Source organism: Oncorhynchus keta, unplaced genomic scaffold, assembly GCF_023373465.1.
Source record: "Oncorhynchus keta strain PuntledgeMale-10-30-2019 unplaced genomic scaffold, Oket_V2 Un_contig_16781_pilon_pilon, whole genome shotgun sequence".
NCBI classification, from domain to species: domain Eukaryota; kingdom Metazoa; phylum Chordata; class Actinopteri; order Salmoniformes; family Salmonidae; genus Oncorhynchus; species Oncorhynchus keta.
The window spans coordinates 48,883-76,305 of NW_026280115.1; the positions used below are offsets into that span (position 1 = coordinate 48,883).

Sequence of the window (27,423 nt, forward strand, 5' to 3'; positions counted from 1 at the left end):
AGCACGACTGATTACCATGACCACTGATCAATGGAGCAAAGGGTGTTTATGTTGTGCTGTTGGGACGCAGGTTCAAATCCTAGGTCCGCTGTGGCAGAGATAAACCGTGTTACAGATACACGAGCCCAAGAACATAAAGAAACAGATACAACAAACATATAATACAATGAAGTGAAGGATAATTGTGCAGGGAGAGGTCAGGGAAACCCCCCCAGAGGGGACATGTGGGAGGGTCGTGGCCCTCACCAAAACGTCAGTTCAGTTACGTATATTTAAGAAAGCTAATTGATACAGATACGCCTCCACCCTCTCAATAGAAGAGATGCCACCAAGGCTGCGTTTAACTTACCAAAGGCTGAGCTGGGCTTGGGTCTGAAGTATGGCAGGATGTAGGAGGTGGAAGCTGGGGGCTTGGGTTTGCAAGATGGGAAGGTATGGGAGGTGGAGTCTCTAGGCAGAAATGGGATGAACTCCAAAGATGGTTGTCTAATATCGGGAATATTCAGTCTGCTGCACGGCTTCGTGGTGGATACCTTGGTGAAAGAGCTACTGGATTCCAGTTTTCCGAGGGAGTCTAGTGATGGATTCTTGTCTAGTGATGGCTTTCTGTCCAGGGACTGCCTTTTGAAATTACCAAATGACTTCAGGCCGATCATCTTGGTGAACAGGCTGTTTGCTTTCAGTTTTCCAAGAGAGTCCATTGATGGCTTGTTTTCTATTGATGGCTTTCTGCCTAGAGACTGTGTTTTGAGTTTGGAGCAGTAGGACTTATTGGTGAAAAAGCTGCTGGGCTCCAGTTTTCCCAGAGAGTGGTGGGATGGGTTTCTTTCCAGTGACCGTGTTTTGAATTTGCTGGCAGAGACTCTCCTCTTAGCTGTCAGAGCTGCATACTCACCTGGATTAACACTGACATCATTAGCATCCTCACCTGGATTAACACTGACATCATTAACACCCTCATCTGGATTAATACTGACATCATTAGCACCCTCATCTGGATTAATACTGACATCATTAGCATCCTCACCTGGATTAACACTGACATCATTAACACCCTTATCTGGATTAATACTGACATCATTAACACTGACATCATTAACACCCTCACCTGGATTAACACTGATATCATTAACACCCTCATCTGGATTAACACTGACATCATTAACACCCTCATCTGGATTAACACTGACATCATTAACACCCTCATCTGGATTAACACTGACATCATTAACACCCTCATCTGGATTAACACTGACATCATTAACACCCTCATCTGGATTAACACTGACATCATTAACACCCTCATCTGGATTAACACTGACATCATTAACACCCTCATCTGGATTAACACTGACATCATTAACACCCTCATCTGGATTAACACTGACATCATTAACACCCTCATCTGGATTAACACTGACATCATTAACACCCTCATCTGGATTAATACTGACATCATTAACACCCTCACCTGGATTAACACTGACATCATGAACACCCTCATCTGGATTAACACTGACATCATTAACACCCTCATCTGGATTAACACTGACATCATTAACACCCTCATCTGGATTAACACTGACATCATTAACACCCTCATCTGGATTAACACTGACATCATTAACACCCTCACCTGGATTAACACTGACATCATTAACACCCTCACCTGGATTAACACTGACATCATTAACACCCTCATCTGGATTAATACTGACATCATTAACACCCTCATCTGGATTAATACTGACATCATTAACACCCTCATCTGGATTAACACTGACATCATTAACACCCTCATCTGGATTAACACTGACATCATTAACACCCTCACCTGGATTAACACTGACATCATTAACACCCTCATCTGGATTAATACTGACATCATTAACACCCTCACCTGGATTAATACTGACATCATTAACACCCTCATCTGGATTAATACTGACATCATTAACACCCTCATCTGGATTAACACTGACATCATTAACACCCTCACCTGGATTAACACTGACATCATTAACACCCTCATCTGGATTAATACTGACATCATTAACACCCTCATCTGGATTAACACTGACATCATGAACACCCTCATCTGGATTAACACTGACATCATTAACACCCTCACCTGGATTAATACTGACATCATTAACACCCTCACCTGGATTAATACTGACATCATTAACACCGTCATCTGGATTAACACTGACATCATTAACACCCTCATCTGGATTAACACTGACATCATTAACACCCTCATCTGGATTAACACTGACATCATTAACACCCTCATCTGGATTAATACTGACATCATTAACACCCTCACCTGGATTAACACTGACATCATTAACACCCTCATCTGGATTAATACTGACATCATTAACACCCTCACCTGGATTAATACTGACATCATTAACACCCTCATCTGGATTAACACTGACATCATTAACACCCTCACCTGGATTAATACTGACATCATTAACACCCTCATCTGGATTAATACTGACATCATTAACACCCTCATCTGGATTAATACTGACATCATTAACACCCTCACCTGGATTAATACTGACATCATTAACACCCTCATCTGAATACTGACATCATTAACACCCTCATCTGGATTAACACTGACATCATTAACACCCTCACCTGGATTAATACTGACATCATTAACACCCTCATCTGGATTAATACTGACATCATTAACACCCTCATCTGGATTAATACTGACATCATTAACACCCTCACCTGGATTAACACTGACATCATGAACACCCTCATCTGGATTAACACTGACATCATTAACACCCTCACCTGGATTAATACTGACATCATTAACACCCTCATCTGGATTAACACTGACATCATTAACACCCTCACCTGGATTAATACTGACATCATTAACACCCTCATCTGGATTAATACTGACATCATTAACACCCTCATCTGGATTAATACTGACATCATTAACACCCTCACCTGGATTAACACTGACATCATTAACACCCTCATCTGGATAAATACTGACATCATTAACACCCTCATCTGGATTAATACTGACATCATTAACACCCTCACCTGGATTAATACTGACATCATTAACACCCTCATCTGGATTAACACTGACATCATTAACACCCTCATCTGGATTAACACTGACATCATTAACACCCTCACCTGGATTAACACTGACATCATTAACACCCTCATCTGGATAAATACTGACATCATTAACACCCTCATCTGGATTAATACTGACATCATTAACACCCTCACCTGGATTAACACTGACATCATTAACACCCTCACCTGGATTAACACTGACATCATTAACACCCTCACCTGGATTAACACTGACATCATTAACACCCTCATCTGGATTAATACTGACATCATGAACACCCTCATCTGGATTAATACTGACATCATTAACACCCTCACCTGGATTAACACTGACATCATTAACACCCTCATCTGGATTAATACTGACATCATTAACACCCTCATCTGGATTAATACTGACATCATTAACACCCTCATCTGGATTAATACTGACATCATTAACACCCTCACCTGGATTAATACTGACATCATTAACACCCTCACCTGGATTAATACTGACATCATTAACACCCTCATCTGGATTAACACTGACATCATTAACACCCTCATCTGGATTAACACTGACATCATTAACACCCTCATCTGGATTAACACTGACATCATTAACACCCTCATCTGGATTAATACTGACATCATTAACACCCTCATCTGGATTAACACTGACATCATTAACACCCTCATCTGGATTAATACTGACATCATTAACACCCTCATCTGGATTAATACTGACATCATTAACACCCTCATCTGGATTAACACTGACATCATTAACACCCTCACCTGGATTAATACTGACATCATTAACACCCTCATCTGGATTAATACTGACATCATTAACACCCTCACCTGGATTAACACTGACATCATTAACACCCTCACCTGGATTAACACTGACATCATTAACACCCTCACCTGGATTAATACTGACATCATTAACACCCTCATCTGGATTAACACTGACATCATTAACACCCTCATCTGGATTAATACTGACATCATTAACACCCTCATCTGGATTAATACTGACATCATTAACACCCTCATCTGGATTAATACTGACATCATTAACACCCTCACCTGGATTAATACTGACATCATTAACACCCTCATCTGGATTAACACTGACATCATTAACACCCTCACCTGGATTAATACTGACATCATTAACACCCTCATCTGGATTAACACTGACATCATTAACACCCTCACCTGGATTAATACTGACATCATTAACACCCTCATCTGGATTAATACTGACATCATTAACACCCTCATCTGGATTAACACTGACATCATGAACACCCTCATCTGGATTAACACTGACATCATTAACACCCTCACCTGGATTAATACTGACATCATTAACACCCTCATCTGGATTAATACTGACATCATTAACACCCTCACCTGGATTAACACTGACATCATTAACACCCTCATCTGGATTAACACTGACATCATTAACACCCTCACCTGGATTAACACTGACATCATTAACACCCTCATCTGGATAAATACTGACATCATTAACACCCTCATCTGGATTAATACTGACATCATTAACACCCTCACCTGGATTAACACTGACATCATTAACACCCTCACCTGGATTAACACTGACATCATTATCATTTGCTGCACTCTGCCTTTAACATCAGGGTTTGGTTCAGTAGGGGCAAGCAACATAGAACACGTATTTGCATCGACTTATTAGACATGTCTCAAAATAGTTGTTTTTTTCCTAAAGAACACGACCCAATAATCCACTGAATTATGTGGTTAAACTTTACACCAGGGTTGGGATCAATTCCATTTAGAAAGTTAAAAACAAATTCCAATTGCAAATTTTCCTCACTGAAAAGCATTGAAGTGAATTGGAATTTCAGTGTATTTCTGGAATTTACTGGAATTGACCCTAACCCTGGTTTACAACATGGACAAGAATGCTGAGAGTAGGGACCTCCTCCTGTTAGTGACATACTACAGGTGAACAGGCAGTGCCACTACCTTACCTACAGTATCAGCCAGGTGGAGATGGGCAGCACCACTACCTTACCTATCAGCCAGGTGGAGATGGAGATGATGTCCTGAAGCCTAGTTTGGGGTATGAGTTGTACCTCCTCCACTCCGCCTGCAGACCCATTCAGTGACTTTTTGTCCAGGACATCCAGGATTCTGACTGTCTGCACTGGCTTGCTGTAGCGCCCCAACAGGACTTGGAACTCGGACTCCAGCTGTGACTTGGCACTCTCTAAACGACCTCTCTGCAAAAACCGTTAGAGTAGTGGTGGGGTCAATTCCATTTCAAACCCAGTCAATTTAGAAAGTAAACCAAATGTCAGTTCCTATTCCAAATGTTCCTCATTGAAAAGCATTGAAGAGAATTGAAATTAGAATGTTAGGGGACTTCCTGAAATGACTGGAATCGAACCCAACCGTGGTTTAGATATCTTAGTTTACTACCATACCCCGTTCAAAGGCACTTAAATATTGTTTCTTGCCGTTTACCCTCTGAATGGCACACATACACAATCCATGTCTTGATTGCCTCAAGGCTTAAAAATCCTTCTTTAACCTGTCACCCCCCCTTCATCTACACTGATTGAAGTGGATTTAACAAGTGACACCAATAAAGGATCGTAGCTTTCACCTGGTCAGTCTATGGCATGGACAGAGCAGGTGTTCATGTTTTGTACACTCAGTGTGTGCTGTACGTTCAAATCGGAGGATCTAACAGTTATTGTATATAGTGATTTAAATCTAACAGTTGGATAGTGACTATACAGTGATTTAAATCTAACAGTTATTGGATAGTGTCTATATAGTGATTTAAATCTAACAGTTATTGGATAGTGTCTATATAGTGATTTAAATCTAACAATTATTGGATAGTGACTATATAGTGATTTAAATCTAACAGTTATTGGATAGTGTCTATATAGTGATTTAAATCTAACAGCTGAAGACAGTGTTACCAGCATATTCAGCTCAGGCCCGTCCGGGTCTTCCTGTTGAAAGTACTGCTCTGCTTTCTTGAGTCGGTGAACACAGGCTAGATAGTCAGAAAGTCTTCCTGTAGGCCTTCGCAAAGAAACACATGTACATACAGAAAAAAATGATGTATTTAATTCTAAAATTATCAGTTGATCAGTCATGTATTTGACACACATATGACGATTCTCCCTCTCCTTCTCCCTTGACCCATACTGAACCTCTATTAACAGAACATCATACTGAACCTCTATTAACAGAACATACCGAACCTCTATTAACAGAACATCATACTGAACCTCTATTAACAGAACATCATACTGAACCTCTATTAACAGAACATCATACTGAACCTCTATTAACAGAACATCATACTGAACCTCTATTAACAGAACATACCGAACCTCTATTAACAGAACATCATACTGAACCTCTATTAACAGAACATCATACTGAACCTCTATTAACAGAACATCATACTGAACCTCTATTAACAGAACATCATACTGAACCTCTATTAACAGAACATCATACTGAACCTCTATTAACAGAACATACCGAACCTCTATTAACAGAACATCATACTGAACCTCTATTAACAGAACATACCGAACCTCTATTAACAGAACATCATACTGAACCTCTATTAACAGAACATCATACTGAACCTCTATTAACAGAACATACCGAACCTCTATTAATAGAACATCACACCAAACCTCTATTAACAGAACATCATACTGAACCTCTATTAAAGAACATCATACTGAACCTCTATTAAAGAACATCATACTGAACCTCTATTAAAGAACATCATCCTGAACCTCTATTAAAGAACATCATACTGAACCTCTATTAAAGAACATCATACTGAACCTCTATTAAAGAACATCATACTGAACCTCTATTAACAGAACATCAGTAGTACTCTTTTCACTCTCTCGTGGTTTCTCAATACAAACTGTACTGCCTTGGATCATTGTCCTTTTCCAGTATAATTCCAGCAACTAAATGTAACCTAACCAGGCCAGTGCAGGCCAACTCCACACAGTATTGTGAATAGGGTATACGAGGTCAAATATGGGGCTTGTATGAGCGTGTGTTACATCGTTCTCCCTACTCTCACCTCTGTATGATGACCTTGTCTGTGTCTCGGACGGCTTGGTAATGGCTGATGGCCTCGTCCAGGTAGAATAACGTCTTCTGCGTTGTCCCCTTCAGCTGCAGTAGGTTCTGTGTGCTGTCGTGCATGGGAATGACCGAGTTCTCCAGGTGCTCCAAACGGCCCTCCAACGACGAGAGAATGGACACCTAGGACACCACACCTTGAGCTACACTGTCTCACGTTAAAGCTTGCATAGAACTGAAGCTCTCTACTTCATTTGCGATTCAATACATTAACTCACCAATACGTTTTAGCTAATAATATTCTGTAAGAAGTGCAGGAACTCAAGTAGTAGCACATTTGAGGTGTGGTACTCAGTTCCAGTGAGCTCCCGCCCATATCAAACACTGATTTAATTCATATCTGTGACACAGTAACTTTAGTTGGACACAAGTCAGGTAGCTAACAGTTAGCTAGCTTATGTAAGAGGATTCAAGTTCTTTGATTTCAGATTAAGCTTACCATGCCTTTAGTCAGCTGATCACTTCTTTTGAGGCTGTCGCTAACGAATGTCAGCAGATCTTGATCCTTGAGAAGAAAACGGATTGGTAGCTAGCTAGTTTAATCTAATTTGGCTAACGTTAGCTCTCCCTACATATTATTGCTGCATTTAATGAGGCTACAGTGAGTTCTCATACAAATAGTCAAAACGTTAGTAAGTCTACTACTCTAGCAAGCAATGTCATATAATATTTGGACAGACATGTGAAGTGTTCACTAGCCATTGTGTGGTCCGAATGACACCCTAACTAGAGGCGTGTTACTAGATATAAGCTACAGCTGCTAACGTGTCCTATAGTTCATGGATGATAACTTGATTTGCTAACACTAGCTACTGTAACTAGCCAGCGAGCCTAACGTTACCCGTTTGAGCTTCTCCTCAATCTTCTCTCTCCACAAATATGTTTCATCTGTCGCAGTCATTCTGTTAACAATTCCCTTTTTTAGGTATAACTTTACCATTTTATTGTCAAGCATTTGTAAAACAGTTCACCCCCTGCCAGGTAAATGAGTTAGCCAACTGAACCACAGGTTAAAAGGGTCGTTGACGGTTAGTCAAGTGGCTTCTGCTTCTTTGCGCCAAACTTCCAAGGACAAATTCCTTTGGCTGCATTTAGTGTGGCCTTTTTTTTTGCATGATATTATTACAACTCACTTGACTCACACACTTTTGTTTTTATTCATTCACCCAGACATTTTATGTAAATATAATATTTACAAATGTCTTATATTACAATCAGCAGTTATCAATCATTAACAAGGTTGTATTTTGAATATTTAGCAGGAAAACAAATGAAACAAACATACAAAGAAGCCTAGTAGTCTCGTAGTTTTATACTACATCGTTTGTAGGACTCTGTAGGAAGAACCCAGTGCCCTCAGAATAGAGAGATGCCTTCCACCTGTTCAACAGGAATTAAGAAAAATAACAGTAGCCTATGCACCAGTTAAAGCAAGGCAAGATCCTCTTGATAACATAAAATACTACATTAGCAGAAATGCTAATGTTTCTTCTCTGCACATCCACCTCTAGGGTCCCTGTTTGGCCATTGCCTATATAAAGAAAACAAACATGACTGTTTAGATGGCAGAAATATCACATAACTATATTATCACAGACAAAAGTAGTCCATGTTGCAACTGAACCCGATCTCAAATGGGATATACAATTGTAGTCTAAAATAAAAATAAGTTTGTGTTTATTATCCTCCGAATTGCTACCTATGAGCTGAAATGTCTAATATGATCCGTTTTTAAATAAGAACTATATACCTGTTTGAAGAACTGGCTGCCAAGGTAGTTGGTTGCCATGCTCCTCAAGTTGGTCTTCCCGCCTACTTTGCATCGCACATATCCATACAGGTTGGCCCACTGCAATGCCACACCCATGATCACCACTGCCTGCAAGGGGACATGACATAAGAAATGCAATGCGTTGTGATTATTTATGTTTCTTTGAGAACCCAAAACAATGCATGTATCTGTTTATGTTAAATCATATAGCTAGCTTCATACTAGGCTTGACATATTAATTATCGGGTGGGAAATTAGAGATGTCTAAATTCAAATGGAGAAAGGAAAGGTACTGAACCCACCAGCCACTTAAACTTGAAGGAGAAGAGAGTACTGAACACAAAGATGACCCAGAGGACTGGACACACAACCAGACCCAGCCAGAAGATCTGTGATTCAGAGTTGGTTGGAACTTTTCTACTGGTTGCCTACAGAGAGAGTTGGGAAAATTAAGCACGTGTCTACAGAAGTCTTAGTTGTTGCAATTCTTTCAGTCATAGACTCTTTGATTTGTTTAATTGATTGAACAGTCTGATTTTCTATGTACTGTTTTTTGGGGGTGCAATTTTCATATAAGCTCTCTTGGATTTCCAAACCCACCTTGTTGTTTATCGGCACCGATTGTCTTTCACTTGTATTTTGTGGGTGCGAATAAATAAATGAATACTACTTGTTGTTGTAAGAAGTGTTGACAAGCTGAATGTGCCGATCTTTCGGTTTAAACTACTAGCACACAGCTCAGACACCTATGGATACCCCACAAGACATGCCACCAGAGGTCTCTTCACAATCCCAAAGTCCAGAACAGAATATGGGAGGCAACCAGTACTACATTAAGCCATGACTACATGGAACTCTATTCCACATCAGGTAACTTATGCAAGCAGTAGAATCAGACTTTTTTTTAAATAGATAAAAATACACCTTATGGAACAGTGGGAACTGTGAAGAGACACACAAATGTACAGACACACGCATACAAGTACTAGCACATACGTATATTGTAATATGGTATAATACATTTTGTATTGTAGATATGTAGTGGTTATATGATATACTGTTTTATCTTTTGTTTTATATGTAAGTGCCTTAATGTGTTTGGACCCCAGGCAGAGTAGCAGCTGCATTGGCAGCAGCTAATGGGGAGCCGTAATAAATACAAATACAGTCATGGACTATACTGCAACCGTACTGGTCTGGACTCAAACACCCAGTGGCTCTGTCCATCCTCATCCACCTGGTTCCACCACCGGAGGCCCACCATCAACCTGCCAGACACATTCTGAGAAAGAAACACAATGGGATCACTCACCAACTGGACCTATAAAACAAAAGCAACTTTGACCCTTTTCACACTACTCTGTCAAGCTGTGCTAGCCTGGCCTGGTTACACATCCAACAATCGCTGGAAACATGTGGGAAAGGGCAACGTTAAAAGAAAATATCCAGGCCAACACGATAGTGTGAAAAGGGTATGACAAAATAAAGTTATACCACATCAAACTGTGACAACCCACCCACCTTGACTGTCCAGAAGTCACATGAAAGGAGGAGGATGATGGTGACCATACAGACGATGAAACTACTGCTCAGGATTTCACACAGTAGGTAGACTAAGATGGCACTGGTGCGGAAGAAGAGATGGAAGAACGTGGCCAGGGGATGCCTAAAACAAGAGCAGGTTTTGATCACACACACCAGTGTGTGTGTGTGTGTGTGTGTGTGTGTGTGTGTATATACATACATACATACATACATACATACATACATACATACATACATACATACATACATACATACATACATACATACATACATACATACACGAGAGAGAGAGATACAGCAAAACAACATCTCTTGTTCTGGTAGATCAGAATAGGTGATACGGGTTGAGATGAAAATATCAGTTTATTCTGTTAATCCTCATCAATTAGTGAATCAACTTCCAAAACGCACTTGATTTCTGATTTCTTCTGTCTGGTGGGGGTATCATCATCGTCGTCACCAAAGAGTGGAGCATCTGCCTCCTGTGAATTCTTCCAAGAAATAAATGAGCTGTCAAACAAGGCTCATTGAGGTGGCTAACGCTACTTAGATAGCTACTACTGTAACTGACAGCTACCTGACATGACAGTGAGTGACACACCAATTAGATGGTTCTGGGGTAATTTGTGCATTCTAGCTAAATAGTTCGGTTTAAAACATTAGAAAGGTTTATCTATTCAAATAACTGCATAAAAACGTAGCTAGCTAGCTAAAAGAACAAGTGAAGTTAAGTGAGCAAGCTAGCTAACAGTTAGCTAGTAAGGCTCACTGAAGTAGGGCAACAAAGTTAGCTAAGAAAAACGCCATGAGAACAACTTGAACAGTAAAGCGTTACCAGGCATAGTGTCATCAATAATTAAAGATATAAAACAACTTATTTGTTTGAAAATAGTAAGAGATCTCACCAGTCTCATCATCTTTGACACTCACTTCCGGATGACGTGTAGGTAAACAACAAACATGCTTGTATGAAGGACCCCACTCATGGGTGCAGAATAAGTTGCCTGATTGCAACTTTGTAAAGATCTGAACCAGAGATTTGAAAATCTAATGTGATGTGAAATCACTAATTATATAAATTAATTTATTAATTCATGAAAAAATATATTCATGGCGATATCTTTACCTCGAACATGACTTACTGCTTGTGATTAGACTGATCATTTTCAGGTCTTTAATTTGTAATGGTTTAATTTCATACCCACCTTGATCATCTGCATAGCGTCTCACCCCCAAGAAAAGAATCCATCACCAATATGTATAGCGCCCACACGACCCTATATCAGAGGTGCGTTCAATTGTTGCAGAACGATTAGTTCTGAACAACACGTTTCTCCAAAACGTTATTGAACAGACTTTGAGGTATGTTTGCGCCAATGACTGGAAATATGAAGGTTTGCTTCCATTTGGTGGGTGTGGCTTGAAGCAATGAGTGAAGTTTTTAAAGGGCAGTGGACATGCGGACAGTGTTTCCCAACACACAACCCCTCCCTGTTTTTCAACTGGTCGTTCAGTACAGAAATGTTTCTGTTCAATTGAACGTTCGAGAACGTAAAAACATACTGAACGCAGCCCAGGGTTTCCCAAACTCGGTCCTGTGTGCACATTTTGGTTTTTGCCCTAGCACTACAATGCTGATTAAATTAATCAACGTTTGATGATGAGTTGGTTATTTTAAATCAGCTGTGTCGTGCTAGTGCAAAAATCAAAATGTGCACACAGGAGGGGCCCCAGGACCGAGTTTGGGAAACTCTGCCTTAAATGACTGGTCGCAATCAAGGAAGTATATGGGAACAGTTTGACAAATCTTTTTTTTATATTTTTTACATAGAATGTTTAGATTTAACATTGATGAGTTCGCAATGACTTTAAAAAAAATCAATTCCACCGCTGGTCACAAGAAACATCACTATAGCGGCTTTTACTTTTACTGTAGATGCATTTTTTTTTAACACTATACAGTTTTCACCATACATTTTTTAGGCATAAAGGCTATGAAAATGTGTAGGCCTAAATCAAATCACTTTTCTTTCATAGAGACATCTACACTGTTATTTTGGAGTGTTATTGCTGCGGCCGCAGCAGCAGTTAATCTTTGACCAAGCTGGTGACCAGCCTGTAAAGATGAGTCTACCAGAGCTCATCAACTTCATAATCTGGGAACCTGTACACTCACTCCCTCATGTGACAGTCACACTGCCAGAGACAAAGGTCACCCCGTAGTTCATCCACTTCTGTCACAAGCATTCAGGATGCCAAAAACACCAGCCGTGTTTCTTCTCCTCGGTCTTTGTCTGTTCGGGGCAGCTGACGCCCTTTACAAGCAGTGGATACCCGACACTAACTATGAAAACAAGACCAACTGGGACAAAGGGTCCGTGCCCTGCGGTAACGACATAGTGCAGTTCTCGGCTCAGAGGAAAGTGTCTGTGTATGCGGAGACGGTCCACTCTGTCCAGGAGATCCGGCTACCGGTGGACGGAGAGTTCATCCTTCCCTCGGGGGCGGCTTCACGGTCAGTAATGGAGGGGACCCCGGTTGCGGGGCCGGCATCACCGCCCAGTTCAAAGATGCAGAGTCTCTGCAGTGGTTCGACCCGGCGCTGTGGCAGGCGGCAGAGTCTTCAGACGACCTGGAGAAAGGTCGCTTCCTGTTCTCGGTACACGAGGAGAGCGTACCCTGCCAGTATGACAACGTGTTGTTCCGCGCTGGCTCCTCGTTCCGCGTGGACACTACCTCCAACCAGCCCAGCGTCCCTGTCCAGAGTGTGTCCGTTCTGGGGAAGAAGTTCAGCAGCAGCTCGGAGTTCACCCATTATCTGGGCTCACACTCTGGCCGGCTGCAGTTCCACGGAACCTCATCCCCCAGCGTCGGGGCTTCTGGCTGCAGTGATGCCTCTGGCTGTGACTGTGGGAACTCTGCGAATCACAACAGGATCTGCGGCACTGTGACATGCGCTCCTATGAGCTGTAAGAAGCCACTGTACCCCATAGGACACTGCTGCGACGTGTGCAGCGCCATCGTCACCATCCAGTATTCCTCAGGCTTCAACCTTGAGTCTTATCGGAATCGACTGCAGCACCTCTTCCTTGGTCTGCCCTCGTACCAGTCCATTCAGCTAGGCATGTCCAAGGTGCTCAAATCTCAGTATTTCCTCGGGGTGATCCCACGTGCGGCTGCAGCTGAGATCCAGATCGTGCTCCTGGATGGGGGGTCTGGTGCGGTGGCAGAGGCCCTGGCTCGGGACATATTGAAGGACGTCCAAGCCCAAGGCTCAAACCTGGGCATAACCGGGGCTGAGTTCCAGGCCTCTTCTGGGGCCACCAGTGGTGACGGGGCAGGGGACAACGCAGGTGTTGTGGTGGGAGCCGTGTTCGGCGTCCTGATAGTAGTCGTTGGTCTTCCCCTCCTGGCTGTCCTCTTCCGCAGAGGCGTCATAAAAACACCCACCATGCCCACCATCTCCATCCCTTCTCTGAGCAGCTTAAGGAGAAGCCAGGAGGAGATAGGGGACTTCACGGACCACGGCTTTGAAAACCCCATCTTCGACAAGCCCACCATGATGCCCGAAGTACCAGGTATCTATGGGACTGAAGCAGCCAACTCTATCTCCCTGACGTCGTCAGGTGTACATTTTGTTAATCCTGCGTATGATGAAAACGAGACCTCAATCGATTTCTCTGCCTGAGACTGTGTGTCATGGTATCTGTAAATATTTTGTGCACATTCTTATGAGAATAATTTCTTAAGTGTTGTAATGTATCTAAAATGTATCTAAAATGTAAAAATAATATGTTTCATGCTTAAATTCATATTAAGTATTAGATACTTTAAAAAGTCAAGCGATTCATATTTGTAAATCAATTCTAAAAAGATTTGACAAAAGCTTTGTCACATTGTTAATATGATTTACATTAGATTGACCATTGACACAACAATGAAAGACAGCCCTTGAATTCATCTTGGTAGTTAGTACTCAGCACAATGTCAAATAAACATAGTATGTTTTTGCATATGAAAGACCAATGACAGTAGTTAGCAAGTCAGTCACTTGCTAACCTGTTCCAATAAAAAGGGCAGCTAAAAAGTTATTACTCAATCCCTCAGTGTCATGTTTTGTTCTATATCAAATCAAATTATATTTGTCACATGCGCCGAATAAAACAGGTCCAGACCTTACTGTGAAATTCTTACTTACAAGCCCTTAACCAACAATGCTGTTCAAGAAATAGAGTTAAGGAAATATTTACTAAAATAAACTAAAGTAAAAAGTTAAATAAAAAGTAACACAATAAAATTACATAACAATAACAAGGCTATATACAGGGGTACCGGTACCAAGTCAATGTGCAGGGGTACAGGTTAGTCGAGGTCATTTTGTACATAGATAATAAACAGTGAGTAGCAGCAGTGTAAAAACAAAGTCTGGGTGGCTATTTGATTAATTGTTCAGCAGTCTTATAGCTTGGGGGTAGAAGCTGTTAAGGAGCCTTTTGGACCTAGACTTGGCGCTCCGGTACCACTTGCCGTGCGGTAGTAGAGAGAACAGTCTATGAGTTGGGTGACTGGAATCTGGGGAAGTTTTTGGGCCTTCCTCTGACACCGCCTAGTATATAGGTCCTGGATGAGTGCAGATACCCCCTGTAAAGTCCCTGTCTGTTGTCTTGTGATACTTGATGCTGTGTCCTGTTAAATAAGTACAGTATCAGTCACTTAAGGCAACTGCTTATGAATAGAATAGATACTTTATTGTATTTGTGAGAAACAGAAATGTGTACTGGTCCGCCTCTTTAACCTAACTACACTTCTGCAGTCAAAGTATTATGATTCTGGACTGACAGGAGCTGATGTTGCCATGGGAGTGATGGGGGTGGCAGGCAGAGTTGAGCTCTTCATTAGTGGGGGGTCCTTAGGACCAACCAACAACACCACACTGTCCTTCTTTGAGAGCCAGACAGTAGGATACAAGGGCTCCATGAACTCAGCCTTGTACCTGTAGAGGAGAGTCATAGCGATGTCAGTCACACCATAGAAAGCTAATGAGCCTGAGTCAAAGTCGATGTAGACGCCGATTCTCGTGAACACACTTGTGGCTTCCACGACCGCCTCCATATCAGCATGCCAAGTGGAAAAGCTCCGCCCCTCCCTTCCGAGGCTCCACGAGAAGTCATTTCCTGTGATGCAGCTGCCTCTCTCCACGCCTTTCCGGTCGATGCTCTTGTAGGTGAGTCCCACGTGCACGCCCTCCCCACTCAGCTCTGCCTCAAAGTAGTGTCGGCCCAGGTAGAGGCTCTCTGAGGTCATCACCTGGCGCCAGTACTCGAAGCGTTCGGGCGTGTCTGGGTAGCTGTGCTGCCAGGGCGTGGTGTTGGTCACCTTCCTGTCGTCTTCGGTTAGTCTCAGGAACTTATGGACAGTGTCTGGGTCAAAGGTCAGACTGCTGGCATCTGCCAAGTAGACACATTTAATTGAATAAACTTTATTAATCGTCGGAGGGGAAAATGGATTTGTCGCCAGCACAGGACAATACAAACACACACATACTTATTCAAAGGCTACCTCAGTCGCTTTAACACATGTGAAAGGTTACACCAAGTCAGGCTATTTCTCAAAAGGGTTAGCTCATTGTGAAGAGCACTAGCTATGCAAATCGAACTGGAAATGGTTGCTAATGCAATAAAAAAAGACATCTTACACGTGAGGAAGTCGTCTCGCATCTCAGGCTCAGGAAGTGAAAAAGACTTTGACATCTTGGGATGGACCATGGTTGTAATGCCCAGTTTCTCTGTAGGTCAGTGTCGGAGAAAGAGAAGTTATCCTGCAGGTACTACATAGAGAACTCTCTATAATACAATGCATTGGGAAGACTATGGTTACTTATCCAACCGTTATTTAACTTTTATTTAGCTAAGTCATCGGGAGAATATTCTCTTTTACACGAACAACTTGTGTCGTTTTCATTATGTCATGAAACAGCATGTCAACAACAAAAACAAACAAAGGAACATGAGCAGTTTTTCCAGGCTTCTATAGTTTTGTTGTGTTTGGTGCCTAATGAACACAGCCCTGGTTAAAATGTGTACACTCATCACCAGTCCTGCAGATGTCCTTCAGTTTGTCCCTGTAGGTAGCCTTGATCTGGTCACACAGTTCCTGGGTGGACTCAGTGAGCAGGCAGCTGAAGGAGGCCAGGCGATCTGTGAGGCCGATGTAGAGCCCAGGCAGACAGACATCCACAGCCCCCGTCTTCCACTCTGAGTATTCCTACATTCACCAGCAGGAGGAGCCACTCACACTACTGTCACACCACTAAGACAGCTATTTCTGCTTCCCAAATGACACCCTATGCCCTTTATAGTGCACTACTGCTGCTCCATCACAGCATGAAAGTAGGGTACTATAAAGTAGTGCACTATATGGAAACTAAGACTCCGTCCAGAAATAACCCCAAACCTCTACCCCCGTGACATTTCAGATAGGTTAAAGCAATATGGTAGTATTGCTTTCCCTTGAATAGACTTGGTAGGTTCTTGGCTATACTGTTAATACCTATCAAATCCTTTAAAAATCTAAATGAAGTGTCTATGGTAAGCAGCGGAGGCTGGTGGGAGGAGCTATATGAGGACGGGCTAATTCTAATGGCTGGAATGGAATCAATGGAAAGTATCAAACACATCAAACATATGGAAACCACTAACTTCCATTCCAGTCATTACAGTGATCCTGTCCTATAGCTCCTCCCACCTGTCACTTCCCTCACACTGTGGACACTGTCAACATTACAAAACCGCTGACCGAGACGAGTCAAAATTACTGACCGAGACAATATTTAACAGATCATAGGGGAAAGCTGAGGCAAAGGTCCTCTCAGGATATCCTGAGCAGTCAGGGGTAGCAGGGTAGCCTAGTGGTTAGAGCGTTGATCTAGTAACCGAAAGGTTGCAAGTTCAAATCCCTGAGCTGACAAGGTACAAATCTGCTGTTCTGCCCCTGAACAAGGCAGTTATCCCACTGTTCCTAGGCCATCATTGAAAATAAGAATTTGTTCTTAACTGACTTGCTAGTTAAATAAAAGGTCAAATAAATACATTTCCAAACACTGCAGTGTGATGCAGTATATACCATCAACCTATAAAATACATCTACAGAGCCTTCAGAAAGTACCCCTTGGCTTTTTCCACATTGTATTACAGCCTGAATTTAAATGCCATTTGTTTTGTCACTGGCCTACAAACATAACATAATATCAAAGTGGAATTATGTTTTTCAAACTTTTTACAAATGAATTCAACATTTTACGCTGAAATGTCTTGTCAATAAATATTCAACGCAGCATCAACCAATAGAATGTAAAAAATAAAATACCTCTCACAGTATCATGACACAGGAGACTTGAAGGCAGCAGGTTGATATTGTGCTTTTCAGCAACAACACTAGCTGCATGTGTTCTGTTTCATTTCATGTGTGACACTCACCAGGGATTGGGGTCAATTCAATTTCAATTCAGTCAGTTCATTTTCCTCAATGCTTTCCTACAAATTTGAGTTTAATTCCTGAATTTACTGAATTGGAATTGAATTAAACCCAACCCTCTCTGGTGCACTCTAAAGTTGCCCCAGCCTAGACGCTGATCTTGGGTCAGTTTAGCATTTTTCCCACTAATGGTTAAGGTTGGAGGATATCCAAGGTCTGTACATAGGATAAGTTTCACCCCGGAGCCCCAGTCTCTCACCTGCAGGAAGTCTACATCCCTCTTGTTCCTGAAGAGTCTCTCCACTCTGGCCAGGGTCTTCTTCAGCTCTTGGCTCTTCTGCTCCAGGTGGGCCTGGATGCCCTCGGCCTGGCTGAGCGCCTGCCTCTGCTCCCCCTCCAGAACCTCCGTGGCCTTCCTCCGGGCCTCTTCTACGGCCCCTTGCAGCAGATAGAACTGCTGCTCCATCACAGCACGTACCCCTGCCACCGAGCTCTGGGGAGAGAAAGATGGACAGAATATGTGATAAAGAGAAAGCGGAGGAACGGAGAAGTACTCAGTAAAAGTGTATCAGCTGTATGTTTGGAGGTTCATTAAGATCAGAGACGATGTTTTAAGTGATAAATGAGCAATATGCGAACGTGGGGAAAGAATGTATGGAGAGAATGTGTGACATACTTTCTTTTAAAGGAGAGGAGGAGGTGCTTAGTTGTATCAGCTGTGTGTTTAAGGTTCATTAAGATCAGAGGAAATGGTCAAAGTAATGCGGGTGTAGTGAAAAACCTCTATGGATGCAGTGTTGCTCTGTAGCTTGCCAATGGAATTCTCTGCCACTGAGACGCTCTTCATAATCTCCCCTTGTTTCTTCTGCAGCTCTGTCTATAGACGATCACACACACACACACACACACACACACACACACACACACACACACACACACACACACACACACACACACACACACACACACACACACACACACACACACACACACACACACACACACACACACACACACACACACACACACACATGGCTCTGTTTCTTAAAGAGTACCATGTGATGGGACCAGTGCCAGGTTACCAGCATAGCATACCAGCATAGCCCATGGGAAATGCATTTACTGTATTTACTACAGTAGCTTTGAGAGAGGGCAACCTATTGGACGAGAACAATGGGCAGGCGGTACGTATCCCATGTCACACAGAAGGTTTCTTATCACAGAGAAACGTACTGAAGTCTTGTGATAAACAAATGATGTCATAAAAACTCATTTGCCTGGAGACTCCCTATCCTATGCTCTCTACATCGTGTCCTGGATCACTAGACAATACTGACACTAAAAAGAGGAGTTTTGGACTTCAAAACCACAACAACCGGTGCCTTTTGAGAAGTGTAACTTGGTATAAAAAGAAAAAGTTTGGTTTTACCAAATTTGAACATTCTGACAGAAATAACTTAATACAAAACTAGTTTTCCCATCTCAAGAGGTTAAAAAAAGACAACAGGAAGTACCTATGAAAGGGGCAACCGGCAGTTGCTGAAGGCATTTTTTTACTTAAATGTTTTATTGGCTTAGTTCAACTGTCGTACCCCATCAGAACCCAAAATATAAGCTTGTTTTACTGCAGTGTTTGTAAACAAAGTAAATGTAAACACACTATTTAGCCTCGAAACATGTTTAAAACTATAATTTTCATATCATTGATGGTCAGTCCTTTAATCCATAGCTCTGTCTATGAATTTGAGAGTGGTTTTATTTCTCCAGGCCCATCCTTCATCTTTGTACCGAAACAGGGGCGGAGAAAACACTTTATTATTGTTTCAACTGCTGAGTGCCAAATAAGGCAACAGAGTTGAACGTAACCAGGTAGACCATTTCCTCTTGAATAGTTTCACCACATTCAGTCGAGAGTTCAGTTCACGTAACAGTGTTGGCCTTAAAATGAGGGGCCGACGTGAATGAATCACTAAACACATTAAATAAATAATCATCTCCAGACAAGACTTTGTCATCAACATAACCAGGGCTTTACAATGATGCTGAATGTTGGGGTTAAGTGGGTTCAAATCTTCCCAGAAGTCACAGCGGGTGCAAGGAGTGACATGTCAAAATTGTTAATTTTAACAATTTAACAAATAGGTTTTCATATTAATCTGCCGTGGACAGATTCATGTGATTCAACTTTTGCGAGAATTCCCCTTCTGGGGAATCAAGATTATATTCATATTAAAGATTTATTGAATTCTCCATGTGTTCTATATTAAAGGACACTTCATCTAATATAACAAGCTTTTAAAATGTAATATTGGTGCACAATTTCTACTTAAAATATCAAAGGGCTGCAAAAGGCAGTGTTTTCATGGAACCACCCAAAACAACATGTCCATGCCAGAGAAAAGGGAGCACTCATACAGTTATCACTCACTGTCTGTGAAATGGAAGTGTGTTGTGTGTCTGTATGTATCAGTGGAGGCTGGTGGAGAGAGAAAGGGGAGGACGGGCTCAGCCATTACAAAGAATCCAGTCCTCCCTTGTTCCCCCTCTACCAGCCTCCACTGGTAAAATATAAATGTTACCAATACCTGGATCTGTCTTCGAGCCTCCTCTACAGGTACAGTACTGTGCCCCAGATGTCCCTGTCCCTCACACTCGCAGCACACACACACACCGCAGCCGTCCGTCAGGCAGTATAGTTCAAGCGGTAGCCGGTGCTCCTCACAGGTGCGACACTCGATGTCCTGTAAGGGCTCCACCAGCCGGTGATTTTGGAACCTCTGGTTCTCCAGGTGGGGTCTGAGGTGGGCCTCGCAGTACGACACCAGGCAGGTGAGGCAGGACTTCTGGGCCCGGCACGGGATCTCGATGCAGGAGTCACACAGCACATCTTCTGGGGTGACAGTAAACCCGCTAGATTTTGTCTGGGGCTGGGTGGTCTTCCCTGGTTTATCGTGTGTTGTTGCTGTGTCCTCTTGTTCCTGGTTCTGAGGCTGGGTGTTCTCCCCTGGTTTATCGTGTGTTGTTGTTGGGTCCTCTTGTTCCTGGTTCTGAGGCTGGGTGTTCTCCCCTGGTTTATCGTGTGTTGTTGTTGGGTCCTCTTGTTCCTGGTTCTGAGGCTGAGTGTTCTCCCCTGGTTTATCGTGTGTTGTTGTTGGGTCCTCTTGTTCCTGGTTCTGAGGCTGGGTGTTCTCCCCTGGTTTATCGTGTGTTGTTGTTGGGTCCTCTTGTTCCTGGTTCTGAGGCTGAGTGTTCTCCCCTGGTTTATCGTGTGTTGTTGTTGGGTCCTCTTGTTCCTGGTTCTGAGGCTGAGTGTTCTCCCCTGGTTTATCGTGTGTTGTTGTTGGGTCCTCTTGTTCCTGGTTCTGAGGCTGGGTGTTCTCCCCTGGTTTATCGTGTGTTGTTGTTGGGTCCTCTTGTTCCTGGTTCTGAGGCTGGGTGTTCTCCCCTGGTTTATCGTGTGTTGTTGTTGGGTCCTCTTGTTCCTGGTTTAGGTTCAGGTCCCACATGTTTTTCATGGATGTGGTGACATCTTTGCTTCCAGTTATGGGATGACTCTCTTCTGTATTCTCTTCATTCTTGATGATGAGGGTCTCCATGTTCTCTTTCTCTGGTTTGTGGATGTCCTGTGTGTTGCTGGTGTGCCAAGACACAGTACCTCCCTTACTCTCTCCTCTCTACTTCAGGCTGCAGGGTGAGCCTGCTGGGCCTCTGTCTGGGTCTCTGGGCCTGAACAGGCTGACGGTGCAGATCTTTCTTCACATCTTAGTCTATCATGACATCCTATACAGGCCTCACTACTCTTATAATTACTATTCTCTCGCTCAGTAAGTCGCTTTCTCTCTATCTCTCTCAAAAGCACTTTCTCTCTCTCTATCAAAAACACTTTCTCGCTCTCTGTCTTTCTTTCACTCTCACCGTCTCTCACCCTAACTCTCACACCCTAAGACTGTCTCTCTGAAAGTCTCCTCTCTAACTCTCTGTCCAGCTCCCTAACTCAAGATAATGTAGTGAGAAGACAAGAACAGAACTGAGGACCGCGCCTTAATAACTTTATCCGTGTGAGTCAGCGGCAGCAGCAGGAGCCTCCTCTTGTTACACTCCTCCCTTGTCTCTCTTTCTCTCCTTTTGTCATTCTCTCCTCCCTCATTCAGTTGGGTTCAGGGAAGGCGGAGTTGGTTTGAGTGGAGAGAAGGGGGAAGTGGGTATTGAGGGCAAGGAATGTGGAGATCTCTGTTTTAACAGGACAAATACAATATAAGCACCCCTAAAATGATTATGAAACATGAAATCATTACTGTACAGCCACACTCCCTCATAGAACATTCCAGATGTGGTAATTCCAAAGTTGTTGTCTAATAATAGCATTTCGTAGAAAAATAATGTTGTATCAACAAAGATGATCTGGGTCAGCTGGGATGACTGTCTTCTGCAATATAATCTGTGAAAACTGGAATGTCAACATCCTGGAGAAACCTGCATCACTGAAAAGTGATCTTTTCAGGAGTCATCACAATGTGTTTGGAATGACTGGTCCTACACTAAAGTTATTATGACTGGTCCTACACTAAAGTTATTATGACTGGTCCTACACTAAAGTAATTATGACTGGTCCTACACTAAAGTTATTATGACTGGTCCTACACTAAAGTTATTATGACTGGTCCTACACTAAAGTTATTATGACTGGTCCTACACTAAAGTTATTATGACTGGTCCATCACTAAAGTTATTATGACTGGTCCATCACTAAAGTTATTATGACTGGTCCTACACTAAAGTTATTATGACTGGTCCTACACTAAAGTTATTATGACTGGTCCTACACTAAAGTTATTATGACTGGTCCTACACTAAAGTTATTATGACAGGTCCACCACTAAAGTTATTATGACTGGTCCTACACTAAAGTTATTATGACTGGTCCATCACTAAAGTTATTATGACTGGTCCATCACTAAAGTTATTATGACTGGTCCTACACTAAAGTTATTATGACTGGTCCATCACTAAAGTTATTATGACTGGTCCATCACTAAAGTTATTATGACTGGTCCTACACTAAAGTTATTATGACTGGTCCATCACTAAAGTTATTATGACTGGTCCATCACTAAAGTTATTATGACTGGTCCATCACTAAAGTTATTATGACTGGTCCATCACTAAAGTTATTATGACTGGTCCATCACTAAAGTTATTCTGGCTGGTCCTACACTAAAGTTATTCTGGCTGGTCCTACACTAAAGTTATTATGACTGGTCCTACACTAAAGTTATTATGACTGGTCCTACACTAAAGTTATTATGACTGGTCCTACACTAAAGTTATTATGACTGGTCCTACACTAAAGTTATTATGACTGGTCCTACACTAAAGTTATTATGACTGGTCCATCACTAAAGTTATTATGACTGGTCCATCACTAAAGTTATTATGACTGGTCCTACACTAAAGTTATTATGACTGGTCCATCACTAAAGTTATTATGACTGGTCCTACACTAAAGTTATTATGACTGGTCCATCACTAAAGTTATTATGACTGGTCCATCACTAAAGTTATTATGACTGGTCCTACACTAAAGTTATTATGACTGGTCCTACACTAAAGTTATTATGACTGGTCCTACACTAAAGTTCTTATGACTGGTCCTACACTAAAGTTATTATGACTGGTCCTACACTAAAGTTATTATGACTGGTCCTACACTAAAGTTATTATGACTGGTCCTACACTAAAGTTATTATGACTGGTCCTACACTAAAGTTATTATGACTGGTCCTACACTAAAGTTCTTATGACTGGTCCTACACTAAAGTTATTATGACTGGTCCATCACTAAAGTTATTATGACTGGTCCTACACTAAAGTTATTATGACTGGTCCATCACTAAAGTTATTATGACTGGTCCATCACTAAAGTTATTCTGGCTGGTCCTACACTAAAGTTATTATGACTGGTCCATCACTAAAGTTATTATGACTGGTCCATCACTAAAGTTATTATGACTGGTCCATCACTAAAGTTATTATGACTGGTCCTACACTAAAGTTATTATGACTGGTCCATCACTAAAGTTATTCTGGCTGGTCCTACACTAAAGTTATTATGACTGGTCCTACACTAAAGTTATTCTGGCTGGTCCTACACTAAAGTTATTATGACTGGTCCTACACTAAAGTTATTATGACTGGTCCTACACTAAAGTTATTATGACTGGTCCTACACTAAAGTTATTATATGTTCACAGTAGATGAAGGAGAATAACTAACAAAACAGACATACATTGAGATAAAAGGTTTTTCAGATGCCGTTATGGTTGACATGATCACAGAAGTGTCATCCAATGTCTGGAGAAACTATATGACTAATGTACTGCAGGTGCTTCTACACCTGCATTGCTTGCTGTTTGGGGTTTTAGGCTGGGTTTCTGTACAGCACTTTGAGATATCAGCTGATGTACGAAGGGCTATATAAATCAAATTTGATTGATTGATACTGCAAAGTTAAGGAAGTCAAGGAACCACAGTGACCAGGCCTTACCTAGTGTTTCCTTCTGAGTGACCAGGCCTTATCTAGTGTTCCCTTCTGAGTGACCAGGCCTTACCTAGTGTTCCCTTCTGAGTGACCAGGCCTTACCTAGTGTTCCCTTCTGAGTGACCAGGCCTTACCTAGTGTTTCCTTCTGAGTGACCAGGCCTTATCTAGTGTTTCCTTCTGAGTGACCAGGCCTTACCTAGTGTTTCCTTCTGAGTGACCAGGCCTTACCTAGTGTTCCCTTCTGAGTGACCAGGCCTTACCTAGTGTTTCCTTCTGAGTGACCAGGCCTTACCTAGTGTTTCCTTCTGAGTGACCAGGCCTTACCTAGTGTTTCCTTCTGAGTGACCAGGCCTTACCTAGTGTTCCCTTCTGAGTGACCAGGCCTTATCTAGTGTTTCCTTCTGAGTGACCAGGCCTTACCTAGTGTTCCCTTCTGAGTGACCAGGCCTTACCTAGTGTTCCCTTCTGAGTGACCAGGTGTTTCCTTCTGAGTGACCAGGCCTTACCTAGTGTTTCCTTCTGAGTGACCAGGCCTTATCTAGTGTTTCCTTCTGAGTGACCAGGCCTTACCTAGTGTTTCCTTCTGAGTGACCAGGCCTTATCTAGTGTTTCCTTCTGAGTGACCAGGCCTTACCTAGTGTTTCCTTCTGAGTGACCAGGCCTTACCTAGTGTTTCCTTCTGAGTGACCAGGCCTTACCTAGTGTTTCCTTCTGAGTGACCAGGCCTTATCTAGTGTTTCCTTCTGAGTGACCAGGCCTTACCTAGTGTTTCCTTCTGAGTGACCAGGCCTTACCTAGTGTTCCCTTCTGAGTGACCAGGCCTTATCTAGTGTTCCCTTCTGAGTGACCAGGCCTTATCTAGTGTTTCCTTCTGAGTGACCAGGCCTTACCTAGTGTTCCCTTCTGAGTGACCAGGCCCCTAGTGTTCCCTCTGAGTGACCAGGCCTTATCTAGTGTTCCTTCTGAGTGACCAGGCCTTACCTAGTGTTCCCTTCTGAGTGACCAGGCCTTATCTAGTGTTCCCTTCTGAGTGACCAGTCCTTTCTAGTGTTCCCTTCTGAGTGACCAGGCCTTACCTAGTGTTCCCTTCTGAGTGACCAGGCCTTACCTAGTGTTCCCTTCTGAGTGACCAGGCCTTATCTAGTGTTCCCTTCTGAGTGACCAGGCCTTATCTAGTGTTCCCTTCTGAGTGACCAGGCCTTACCTAGTGTTCCCTTCTAGTGACCAGGTTCCCTTCTGAGTGACCAGGCCTTACCTAGTGTTCCCTTCTGAGTGACCAGGCCTTGTCTAGTGTTTCCTTCTGAGTGACCAGGCCTTACCTAGTGTTCCCTTCTGAGTGACCAGGCCTTATCTAGTGTTCCTTCTGAGTGACCAGGCCTTATCTAGTGTTTCCTTCTGAGTGACCAGGCCTTACCTAGTGTTCCCTTCTGAGTGACCAGGCCTTATCTAGTGTTCCCTTCTGAGTGACCAGGCCTTATCTAGTGTTCCCTTCTGAGTGACCTGGCCTTATCTAGTGTTCCCTTCTGAGTGACCAGGCCTTATCTAGTGTTCCCTTCTGAGTGACCAGGCCTTACCTAGTGTTCCTTCTGAGTGACCAGGCCTTACCTAGTGTTCCCTTCTGAGTGACCAGGCCTTATCTAGTGTTTCCTTCTGTTAAAAGAGAAGGGATGTTTCTAGACAACATTATGTTCCCGCCGCACCCTAACTTCCTGCAACTATTTATAACCCTACTCCAACTTATCTTACAATAATGTAGTGAGAGACTGAGCTGGTAACAGAATTATTTTGACATTTTGGAAATCTAACAAACACACATTTGTCTTTCATATACAAATACAGCTCGGGGAGGGGCTCGTTTCAGCCTGACTAATTCGCTCTGTTTCACTTTTGTTGAAATGGAACAATTCAGTTTAGGTCCAGACTAGGCTAGATTCAATATAAACAGGAAATGTAAACAGGAATTAGATTGTTTGGATATAGAGCCGTTGTAAACAATGAGAGTAAGTCTGGCATAGAAAAAGAATTACAGAACAATGAATGGGAATGTCTGTGAAGTAAGGTACAATGACCGGTTATGACCAAAAATCCAAGCTCATGTTGTGATCTAGTTAGTTGTAATTTAATGCACACCTGGAAACTGACTCAATAATATCATTGATTGACAAAACAGTCCTTACCTACTGTGCACATATTAATCAGTGGGAACGATCTTGGGCCTCTGAGTATCAGTTTACTTAAATGACCCATAACCTCTGACCCCATTGTTTCCCCTATCCCTCTTCCTACATCACAATTTTCATTTTTCTGGAAGCGTGCTCTAGTTTATTTCCCTTCATGGATTTAAAACTGAGGGTTTCATTTTGTGAAAATGCATGGATATGCATGAGGAGTGCACAATTACACACTTCAGGGGAAAGGACAGAGAATCGGGATGCAGGTTGAGGAAGTTAAGGAGAATTACTCCCAGGTCGGTCAGGTGCAGGGTGAGGAAGTTAAGGAGAATTACTCCCAGAGAATTACTCCCAGGTCGGTCAGGTGCAGGGTGAGGAAGTTAAGGAGAATTAATCCCAGGTCGGTCGGGTGCAAGGTGAGGAAGTTAAGGAGAATTACTCCCAGGTCGGTCAGGTGCAGGGTGAGGAAGTTAAGGAGAATTACTCCCAGGTCGGTCGGGTGCAGGGTGAGGAAGTTAAGGAGAATTACTCCCAGGTCGGTCGGGTGCAGAGTGAAGTTGCTCCTAGTTGCTCCCCCACTAATGGTTAAGGTTACAATTGTAGTAGGGGAAGCTG

At 42.5% G+C, this 27,423-nt stretch overlaps 4 protein-coding genes and 3 long non-coding RNA genes across 10 annotated transcripts in view; 1 reads left to right on the top strand and 6 right to left on the bottom strand.

The window, feature by feature from the left end:
* The window catches only part of LOC118378508 (exocyst complex component 7-like), a 33,457-nt gene extending 25,163 nt beyond the window's left edge, over positions 1-8,294 (bottom strand). Inside the window, exons 1-6 of the mRNA XM_052503083.1 lie at positions 8,150-8,294; positions 7,748-7,813; positions 7,247-7,431; positions 6,105-6,210; positions 5,186-5,393; positions 350-895 (exon numbers count right to left, since the gene is read on the bottom strand). Of these exons, the coding sequence (XP_052359043.1) occupies positions 350-895; positions 5,186-5,393; positions 6,105-6,210; positions 7,247-7,431; positions 7,748-7,813; positions 8,150-8,263 (1,225 nt within the window). The 5' untranslated portion in view covers positions 8,264-8,294. The remainder of the gene's footprint in view (positions 1-349; positions 896-5,185; positions 5,394-6,104; positions 6,211-7,246; positions 7,432-7,747; positions 7,814-8,149) is intronic.
* Positions 2,164-4,908, bottom strand: LOC127919484 (uncharacterized). Its single transcript, XR_008103147.1, has 3 exons — positions 4,537-4,908; positions 3,349-3,645; positions 2,164-2,395 (listed from the first exon to the last, which is right to left on the bottom strand). It is a non-coding gene; the product is annotated as an uncharacterized LOC127919484 (long non-coding RNA).
* On the bottom strand, positions 6,234-7,231 carry LOC127919482 (uncharacterized). Its single transcript, XR_008103145.1, has 2 exons — positions 6,735-7,231; positions 6,234-6,659 (listed from the first exon to the last, which is right to left on the bottom strand). It is a non-coding gene; the product is annotated as an uncharacterized LOC127919482 (long non-coding RNA).
* Positions 8,295-8,441: 147 nt separating the features above from the next.
* On the bottom strand, positions 8,442-12,037 carry LOC127919479 (Golgi apparatus membrane protein TVP23 homolog B-like). 3 transcript variants are annotated; one of them, XM_052503082.1, is made up of 8 exons: positions 11,830-12,036; positions 11,530-11,553; positions 11,036-11,115; positions 10,601-10,745; positions 10,272-10,361; positions 9,382-9,507; positions 9,059-9,187; positions 8,442-8,839 (listed from the first exon to the last, which is right to left on the bottom strand). In XM_052503082.1, exons 2-8 carry the CDS (start codon positions 11,539-11,541, stop codon positions 8,816-8,818), a joined length of 606 nt encoding a protein of 201 aa, XP_052359042.1. In that variant the 5' UTR covers positions 11,542-11,553; positions 11,830-12,036; the 3' UTR covers positions 8,442-8,815. The 3 variants fall into 3 exon arrangements, with proteins under 3 accessions (XP_052359042.1, XP_052359041.1, XP_052359040.1); XM_052503081.1 differs by having other exon boundaries at positions 11,530-11,650; XM_052503080.1 differs by lacking the exon at positions 11,530-11,553 and having other exon boundaries at positions 11,830-12,037.
* A 750-nt stretch (positions 12,038-12,787) lies between these two features.
* On the top strand, positions 12,788-14,644 carry LOC127919478 (protein amnionless-like). Its single transcript, XM_052503079.1, is given in 2 exon segments — positions 12,788-13,126; positions 13,129-14,644. Coding segments are annotated over 2 exon segments (1,434 nt in total). The 5' UTR covers positions 12,788-12,876; the 3' UTR covers positions 14,313-14,644.
* LOC127919476 (tripartite motif-containing protein 16-like) lies at positions 14,512-22,207 on the bottom strand. 2 transcript variants are annotated; one of them, XM_052503075.1, is made up of 6 exons: positions 20,683-22,207; positions 18,879-18,974; positions 18,357-18,590; positions 16,717-16,888; positions 16,320-16,409; positions 14,512-16,071 (listed from the first exon to the last, which is right to left on the bottom strand). In XM_052503075.1, exons 1-6 carry the CDS (start codon positions 21,691-21,693, stop codon positions 15,446-15,448), a joined length of 2,229 nt encoding a protein of 742 aa, XP_052359035.1. In that variant the 5' UTR covers positions 21,694-22,207; the 3' UTR covers positions 14,512-15,445. The 2 variants fall into 2 exon arrangements, with proteins under 2 accessions (XP_052359035.1, XP_052359036.1); XM_052503076.1 differs by lacking the exon at positions 16,717-16,888 and having other exon boundaries at positions 18,911-18,974.
* Positions 22,208-24,261: 2,054 nt separating this feature from the next.
* LOC127919483 (uncharacterized) lies at positions 24,262-25,840 on the bottom strand. Its single transcript, XR_008103146.1, has 3 exons — positions 25,714-25,840; positions 24,866-25,089; positions 24,262-24,769 (listed from the first exon to the last, which is right to left on the bottom strand). It is a non-coding gene; the product is annotated as an uncharacterized LOC127919483 (long non-coding RNA).
* Positions 25,841-27,423: the final 1,583 nt, after the last annotated feature.

Bases quoted from the DNA above. Each gene is read 5' to 3' on its own strand.
- LOC127919479 (XM_052503080.1), bottom strand. The intron at 10,362-10,600 runs GTGGGTGGGTTG...TTTCTTTCTCAG, and splicing joins GTGACTTCTGGACAGTCAAG to AATGTGTCTGGCAGGTTGAT. The intron at 8,840-9,058 runs GTATATAGTTCT...TTCTTTATATAG, and splicing joins GCAGCCAGTTCTTCAAACAG to GCAATGGCCAAACAGGGACC.
- LOC127919476 (XM_052503075.1), bottom strand. From the start codon at position 21,693: ATGGAGACCCTCATCATCAAGAATGAAGAGAATACAGAAGAGAGTCAT. The intron at 18,591-18,878 runs GTTTTTCACTAC...TTCTCTCCCCAG, and splicing joins GCAACACTGCATCCATAGAG to AGCTCGGTGGCAGGGGTACG. The intron at 16,889-18,356 runs GTGAGAGACTGG...TGGTGAATGTAG, and splicing joins GGGATGTAGACTTCCTGCAG to GAATACTCAGAGTGGAAGAC.